The following is an 8,547-nucleotide window of genomic DNA, read 5'->3' as shown; positions in this document are numbered from 1 at the left end:
GCTAAGGCTCGACCTTCAGATCTCAAGTAAATTCAGCAACAAAATACCACATGTATCTTGAGCTTGCCTAAAAGCTCTAAATGTAAAGCTTGGCTTGTAGAAATCTTTCGTAAATTTGGATCAAGTAAGCTCAAGTTTATTTGAACTTTAAGAGTAACATGTGAAGCTTGAGTGCTTGACAAACTTTGGTCCAGCACGGCAACATTATTTTCAGTAGAGCTCCTCCAATGGCTTATTGAGCTTGAGCTTTAATTTTTAGATCGAGGATATATAGAGATGGGCTTGTTACTGTAATCTGTAATTCCCCTGATTAATACTGATCCTCCTTTTACCATCCTTAGAAAAGATAATAAGAGGTACAATAATTGTAACATAAATTCCTTTTTATAAAAAAACATGAAACTGGTAATGCCTAAGGTATATCGTGTGGAACCCTTCGGTACCTTTCCAGGGACTGTGTGCAAACCATGTGAATCAGGTTTGTAAGCTGGAATAATTTGGTATGCTCGGGAAATTAGCTTGTTCTGTAACCATACAATATTAGTACTACTCACCATGGCCCACCAAGAACACCAAGACCCAGCAAGGAAAAAGAGAAACGGGAAGCTCATTCTGCACGAATGTCTTTCCCTTAAGCACTCAGAAAGAGATAACGACTTTTCAGAATTCCTAGGTCGCAAGGGAACTTCAAAGTTCAATTTGACTTTTGGAGCTAGCCGATCACCAATCGCCAATCTTCAGAGTCAGGAACTCAGGATACGATGCTTGCGCGAACAAAGGTTTCACCAGTCAGTCACCAGAATGGGCGAACAAAGCTTGACACCTTGACCTTAAGAATGCTTTATTTGCTACAGATGATTCTGATTTGACAGTCCAGTAGAAGAATCGAGCGTGTTTAAGAAACTGGAGGTGGATGTTGATAAAATCGGCGGTGGCTTTGCAAGTTGCAGGAAAACGATGACAACTTGCAGTAGTCTAAGGTCGTGGCTGGAAAACGAAGTCGATATAAAATACAGCACTGAATTTTAATCGCAATCTATGGTGGTGGTGAGGAAAAGAAGAGAGCCCTTTTCATGCATGCATGGCCTACTCCTGTTCAAAGTGAATGGCTTCTACCGATCGTGATGGGGCAACCTAAACCTATGTTGTTAATTTGTTATGTTCGCCAGAGCTCATCAATGTTATCGCGATCTGGCGCCACCTGATCATTCTGAATTTTACGCCCAATTATTAGCAGTCGAAACTAGATGATTGGCGCCGTGTATGTCAGCTTCAGAGAGCAGCCTCATTGATGATAGATCGTTCTTAAAGAAACTAAGAGAGGTGACACGTCCTTATTGCCGATCACTTTGTAGATGATAATGACATGAACAATGGGATCGCAGCAAGAGCTCTCTCCTTTTTTAGTTTCTTTCCAACAATTACAGCAAGAGGCTTTGATGAAGCATCGGCTGATTTCCGGTGCAGGCTGCCGATCACCGGGCACGGTGGGGGCAGGGGTTCATTCGAACCATCCGCATTCGGCAGATTCTGAAATCTTGCTCCGCTGTAGCGACCGGTCCCAGATTCTGGTTCCAAGAAGCATCCATGGCACAAGCATCCATCAAGGGGAACCCTGTGCCGTACCACTGGATACCAACGGCGGAGCAGGACGGCGGGTCACAGGTCTCGAGCACGCGGAAACGAGCATGACAGTTCAGGGTCGCGATAGAGCTGTTCCTGAAAAGGAGAGAAGTTTCACCGAAGGGAATGGAGAGGACCAAGGACGCTGCACTGCAGGAGCAGGGTGCAGAGACAGTAACCGCAGCAGATACGATGCCGAACCGACAGTCATCACAGGAAATCTTGTCCATGCAGACAGAGCAGAGGCTGCCTGCGACCACCCTGCACTGTAAATTTGGGATGGAGATGATGCAGCAGGAGCCGAGACAATTAAAATGATGAGGCCGACGGTGCATGGGAGGGAGGCGTGCAGCAGAATGAAGGGTAAAATGATTGGGGGCCGCACGGGACGGCACGGCCGCGTGGGGTGGACGTGGACTGCTCGTCCCTTTTGGACGGTGCCGCGCCAGATCGGAACAAGCCATAAAGCGTCTGCCCAGCCGGGGAATCCGACCTCTCGTCCTCTGTCTCGGGGTCCCCGGCCTCGTTCGCCTTCACACGATCACACGGTCAGGTCACACCACACAGGCACACAGCAGCCATCAGGGAGGGAGGCGATAGCAGCGGTCACTCGCTGGCACTCACGGCTGAGGTGGAGACCGACCATCCACCGCCACTAGCCACTCCGGTTGTCTGTCGCTGTGGGCTGTGGCTTGTTGTACCACGGCCACTGCTCACCGCGCTTGCCACCAACGCTACCTCTCCTCTGCCGCGCGCCGCTGGTATTTAGAGGCGCCCTCGGCCTCCCACTCCCCAACTCCCCTCTGCCCTCGCGCTCGGCGTCGTTGCGTGTTGGCACGCTCGCTCGCTACTACCTCGCCCAACTTTCCTCTGGCTTCTCCACTCTTCACTCCACCCTGCTCCACCTGCATTCCGTCCACATCCTTCCCAGTGCTCTTCTTCTCTCAGGCATGTCGAAGGTGAGCCTCCCTGCTCTTCTTGGATGCATTACACCGATCGTGATTGAGCTCCCTTTTGGTTTTGGATTGGTTGGTTCTGTCTGCTTTGGAAACAAAGATCAGAGTCGTTTCTCTGCACTTTTTTCCCTGCCTGTTCAGGCGTTGTGTTGGTTCTTGTAGTGTGGTAGTAGCCACCTACCGTTGGTCACACATTGCCTGCTGCCTTCCGTCCCCTGTTCGGAGCCAGAGTAACCGTGATGCTCTCGTGTGCAGAAAATTGTGGTGAGGCTGGAGTTGCATGACAACAAGGACAAGCAGAAGGCCATCAAGGCCGTCTCCGTGCTCGTCGGTACGTACTCATCTCTCACAGTGTCGGCACCGTTGAATCTAATCACCATCCTTGCTCTGTTCTTAACAACTTGGGCTTGTCGCGATCAGGCATCGACGCCATCTCGGTGGACATGGCGGCGCGCAAGATGACGGTGATCGGCACGGTGGACCCGGTGGACGTGGTGAGCAAGCTGCGCAAGTCATGGGCCGCGCACATCGACTCCATCGGCCCGGCCAAGGAGCCGGAGAAGAAGGAGGAGAAGAAGGAGGAGAAGAAGGAAGGCGAGGGCAAGAAGGAAGAGGGGGACGGGAAGAAGGAAGGGGACGGGAAGAAGGAAGGCGACGGCAAGAAGGAGGAGGGCGGGGACGGCAAGAAGGACGGCGACGGGAAGAAGGAGGACGGCGGCGAGGGCAAGAAGGAAGGCGACGGCGACGGCAAGAAGGAAGGCGATGGCAAGAAGGAGGAAGGCGGCGGCGGCGGCGAGAAGAAGCCGACACCGCTGCCGATCCCGTGGCACCACCTGCCGCCGCAGTACATGAACATGGTCACGGCAGACTACATGAACCAGTACCGCCCACCACCGCCACCGCCGCCGGCGTACTACAACCCGTACGCGCCGGCGCCCTACTACTACGTGCGGAACATGAGCATGGAGGAGAACCCCAACTCCTGCGCCATCTGCTGAAACGAATTGGAGCAATCGATCGCCGGCCGCTTTCGTTCTCGCGGTGCATGAGATCGAGGTAGGCGAACCAACGTACGTACGTGTCCCATCCCATCCATCACCCATGTGTACATCCGTCGTCGTCATCGTATTATATTATGAGATGATGAGAAGACAAACAAATCAAAAACCTAGTTTTGCCAGCCGAAACTAGCAGTTAAATCGTACTGCGACCAATGTAAATCTGTAGCTGAGTTTTTAAATTTGTAACCGAATTTTGTGGTGATGCTACGTTCTGCTTGTGACGTGCATCCGCACCATCTTTTTCTTTTTCTTTCAAAGCGACGGGATCAACGAGAGGCAGGAGAAAGAACAAAGAAAGAAAGGAGAGTGTGATGGGTTAAAGGACAGTCTTGGAGAGAGGAATATGCGTGCGGTGCTTGATAGGTGTGCGGTCATGCCACTCACTGATGAACGCAGCAGCATGTGGGGGCTGTTCAAACTCTGCTTTCTATAGCCAAGAGTCAGGATCATTGGCTTGGCGCCACAAATAATGGTATAAAAGAGATCTTGGCATCTTGTTTTGCCAGGCTCTCGTAGCTAGCTAGATGCATGTGTCTTGTACAGGATGTTCTTGGAAGCATTTCATGATTTTGGGCCGTCTTATATTCGTTTCGAGAGAGAAATCCGTGACCAGACATGGAAATTTTGGGGCTGTTGGAGGAGATCTCCGAGCCGTACGATTTTCTAGCCTGTACGATTATCATGCCCATGTGGCAAAGCTGGACGCACTACACTTTGTTCTTTGCAGCCGTATGATGCATGTTTAGTTTGTACGATCAAAACAGGCATGAGGTTTCTTTGTGTTTAGCGGCACGTGCTGTTTGAATTCACAGGGGGACAGGAGCTGAATTGTCGGTTACTCTGAATTTCTGAAAGGACTAGATCAGGCCTCCACCTATAGCACGGAAGATCAGCGTTCAGTGCGCGGTTTTCCCGTGGGATTAGCTGAAGACCGTCTAGTGACATTTGAACGAATTCTGCTTAATCCTGGCACGAGACTAAGAACGTGGTAGGTTGGTAAGTCAGGCCTCCCCTGCCAGAGTGACTGCCTCTTCGTCCATTGCCATAACTTATTTGTTATTTTGCTGGTTTGTCTATTGTGATTTTGACTTTGTTGCTGGAGGGTTGAGCACCCTTGATCGGTAGCACATGTTGAGCTGGATATGGCTGTTGATGTTGTACGAAATTGTATTTCGGGATTTGCCAATTTTGATCTTTTTGAACTTGCCTTTGGTGGTTTCTCTCCATTACACTTTTTCTATGATCCTCATCTGACCTGCAGTATTTTTCCAACTCGGCGAACAAGGCTTCCATGGTTTTAGGTTTTTCTCTTGTTAGGTGCGAAGTTGTCGAGCCTAGTGTGCTACTATGGCTACGCTTTCATCCACACCTGGAGTTTGTGACTTCAATTATACGAATCTTTTAACATAATTGGCTAGGGGTTCTTTATCTCTTTGGATGCAGTGAAACAAGTCACCCGAGTCTATTGTTGCACGATGGAAGCTTTGGAAGTTTTATATTAGCTTTGTTTTGAAATCTATCCAACTGTATACTGACTGCGGTGGGAGTAGTGAGTACCAGTTCAGTGTTGCACCCTCGTAGGCTATGATTAGGGACTTGGCTAAGACAACATCATCTCCTCCAGCTGATGCTACTGTAGCTTCGGAGCTCATGAGAAATTGACGAGGGTCATTTTGCTCATTAAACTTTGGCAGTGAAACTGTCTTGTAGGTTGGAGGCCATAGAGCTGTTTGCAGGTCTATGGATAATGGAGAGCTTTAGTTGATTGCTACATAAGCGCCTATCATCACTGGCACGTTGTGCGTAGTGAGGTTAGGATTTGCTTGCGGATGTTTGCGTCATTCGCGACATACTGCTGTCTCAAGGGTGGTGGGGTGGTGGTTGTGGTGGTGTGTTTGGTAAGTATTGCAGTTCATCCAATTCATCTTGCAATTCTGCCAATTGTTATTTTGCTTGATTTAGTTTTGCTATTTTTCGCAATTCTGCCCATTGTTGTTTTGTTTGATTTAGTTTTGCTATTTTTCGGGCCGCTAGACGTTGTTCTTCCAGCTTTTGAGCAAATATTTCTTTTTCTTGTTTTAGAGTCCAAGTTGTCTTAGCACTAAGGCCAATTCCTTTTCTGCTGCTCCGAGTAAATCGTTTCCTGTGCTTGTTTCCGGCTGTGCTTGGTTTGTTACTTCTGCCTCGACTCTTTTTTTTCTCGCTTCTTGTTCGTAAGTTAGTCTCAACTCTCTTTAACTTCTCCATGGTATCTGTGCCATCTTGATCAACAGGGATAACGTTTTTTCTCTTGAGCCGCAGGGTTCTCTCTTTCGCCCTCGGCTGCTTCCTGTGGTGCAGTTTTCTTATTCTTCGTTTATGGAATCGTGGGTTGTTTTGTAGCTGAGAACATGGTGACGCCCTGTTGGTCTCAAAGAAATTTGACACCAAACAGATTTAAAGTTACATTGGGAACAATATTCACAATTGTAAAAATTGATCTCCCCTTACAACGGGGTAGGGCTCCCCTTTTATAGTGATTCATGACCACTACATTCCTAGGATATGCCGTACATAAAGGTAATTAAGGAACACGTGTACAAATTGAACTTTTCCATGTGATCATGTTTTTCACACCTCCCGCCCTCCAACCTCAAGACTTCATCTTCATTTTAAGCCGATCATCCAGCCTCGAGGCTTCATCCGCGATCCGAGACGAACGCCCAGCCTCAAGGCGCCTGCTTCGTTGAGTCTTACCGAGAGGTCTTAACCTTGCATAGTTCTTATGCGAGCTCATTTCTGAGTAAAGAGTAAAAAGATAAAAGCTCAGTGTCCGAAACCGACTCTGAATACTCGAGGGTTAACCCAGTGGGAGTTAGGCATTATTGTTGTCAATCACTGCCCTCGAGTCTTTCTAGGAGTAGAGGTGATGCAAGGATACGAGATTTTACCATTAGAGGTGCCTCCATAGAGCGTGCGAGGTTAACGGGGTTCTATTTTTGTTGTTGCTGACGCGCAACTTGCAAGGTTAGTCTTGAGACCTGCTAACGACGTTCGAGGGTAGCTGAGTTTTACTTCTCAGTTTGGGACTCGTGAGGCTAGAATAGCTCCGCACCTCTTTATACTTGATGTAGAACTTACGAGGTCAAAAGGTTTCTTATACCGTGGACGGGTGGACGGGGCTTGAGGTTTTGGTGATCCCCACATTAAACCCAGGACAAAATTCAGAAGCGATCATGACGTCGGAGCAGCAAGAAGCATGCCCACCACGACGATGCGTCTGAATTCTTGGCGCCGTGAGGCACAACCACACGTTCGAGTTGGACACGTCTCTCTCGTGGCTGCGCTAAGCGCAGCGTCAGGCCACCTAAAACACTTTCTCTAAGGAATCCACCACCATTGCGGCGTCGACGAAGACGACGACGACGATGCAAGAATCAGCTCGGAACGGCAGCATCCATGGCTGCAAATAAAAGGCTCTCTGCTTTTTCTCGAGAGAAAGAAACGGATAAGCCAGCGCAGCCACAGAAAACTTGTAAGAAATCTAGTAGTAGAAAAATAAAACTGCGGAATCGCCTGGCCATTTGTCGTGCACCGTCACCAAACTTTTGCCACTGAAGCCAAGCATAATGAATCGTGGATCACTAGTCGGCCAGCACTTCATTGCAGACAGACTGGTTTCAGAACCTAGCTATAGCATGCCAAACCACAAATAAAAAGGAAAAGGGTTGCCCAAAAGTAGCTATGGTCTGTTTTCTGTGATCTCAAGCCAGCTGCAACTTGCAATGCAGCCTACATTTGGTTGGTTTGTTTACGAGGCAGCAACAAAATACGGCACCGTCACCAGGGCTCGGAAAAGGTGGATGCCGTATTGATCTCCAACCTGACACGAGTTGTTTATCAGTCAGAGCAGAGCCCCGGCCGTGACGTCGCGTTTGCATCGGCGTCGGCAGCTCGCGGCCTCTCTTGCCCCTCCGCTGTTCTCGTCAAATCTTTCGGTGCCGATGACTCGGATGACCCCGACGTCTAAGCGCCGCCCCTGACAGCAGCCGGGTCTCCAGGCACCGACAGACCCTTGGAGAGCCAAAAGGGACTCGGCAGCTTGTATCGGAACGGAACGCGACCTGCTTAATTGATCTCTGTCTTTCTCCTCTGTTTTGCCCTTATCAGTCATCAATGAGCCGTCGCTGCGGCGGCGACGAAAACATGGCCGATTCTGTGAGGGCACGGGTCGGGGAGAAAGAAGAGCTCGTGTCCGGTTTCGTTTTCCCGTCCGGGTCATCACCTGGCGTCAGAAAACAGAGAGGAGAACCGGAGAAACTGACCCCTTCGGCGCGTGCGGACGTGCGGTGGTGGTCGGTGGCGACGGCGACCGGTGGAATAATGGATTTGATTTGCTAATGGGGGTTAAAGAAAACACCCGCTACCTGCTGCGGTTTTCCCCACCCACCCTCGCTGTCACGCAGATAGCTGAGACTTGCACGCAGCCGTGCGTCCCCTCCAATATCAGCATCCCTCTAGATGAACACCGGGCGCCGTCTGAAACTGAAAGAGCGAAGACACCGGTCACTTGAGCCAGGTTACTGTCTTACAGAGGTACAGATGGGGGCTTACAGGGGTGTCATGGTGTCAAGGTGCTGTCATGCAAGCAACGGCTGTCATTCTGTCAAGAAACTGTAGAAGAAGGTGGATGGCCAATCAAAAGCTCCCTTTTTCTTCGCCGGAAATCAGTGTCAGGGCTCGGGTGAGTGTACTGGCGAGTGACCACTGACGAATAGCTACGAAAGAAGCCGCTATTCCTGCTATTAATCTGGTACTGCGCGCCTACCACTCTACCAGCTCCCGCCTCTCAGATTGCTATCATTGCACTGCAGCCATCTGCCACGCAGATGTTCCCATCCATGCATTGTCAGATTCGATGCGACATC

At 49.7% G+C, this 8,547-nt stretch overlaps 1 protein-coding gene across 1 annotated transcript; it reads left to right on the top strand.

Annotated features, from left to right (window-relative positions):
- Window positions 1-2,203: 2,203 nt before the first annotated feature.
- Window positions 2,204-3,847, top strand: LOC117840886 (uncharacterized). The gene is made up of 3 exons (XM_034721423.2): window positions 2,204-2,582; window positions 2,835-2,910; window positions 3,000-3,847. The coding sequence occupies exons 1-3, from the start codon at window positions 2,574-2,576 to the stop codon at window positions 3,575-3,577; spliced, it is 663 nt and encodes a 220-aa protein (XP_034577314.1). The 5' UTR covers window positions 2,204-2,573; the 3' UTR covers window positions 3,578-3,847.
- The last annotated feature ends 4,700 nt before the right edge of the window (window positions 3,848-8,547 follow it).

Source organism: Setaria viridis, chromosome 9 (genome assembly GCF_005286985.2).
Source record: "Setaria viridis chromosome 9, Setaria_viridis_v4.0, whole genome shotgun sequence".
NCBI classification, from domain to species: domain Eukaryota; kingdom Viridiplantae; phylum Streptophyta; class Magnoliopsida; order Poales; family Poaceae; genus Setaria; species Setaria viridis.
The sequence above is the reverse complement of the archived record's forward strand: the minus strand, read 5'-3'. Positions and strand labels throughout refer to the sequence as shown.

Coding starts and splice junctions, on each gene's coding strand:
- LOC117840886 (XM_034721423.2), top strand. Junction 2,911..2,999: donor GGCCGTCTCCGTGCTCGTCG/GTACGTACTCAT, acceptor TGTCGCGATCAG/GCATCGACGCCATCTCGGTG.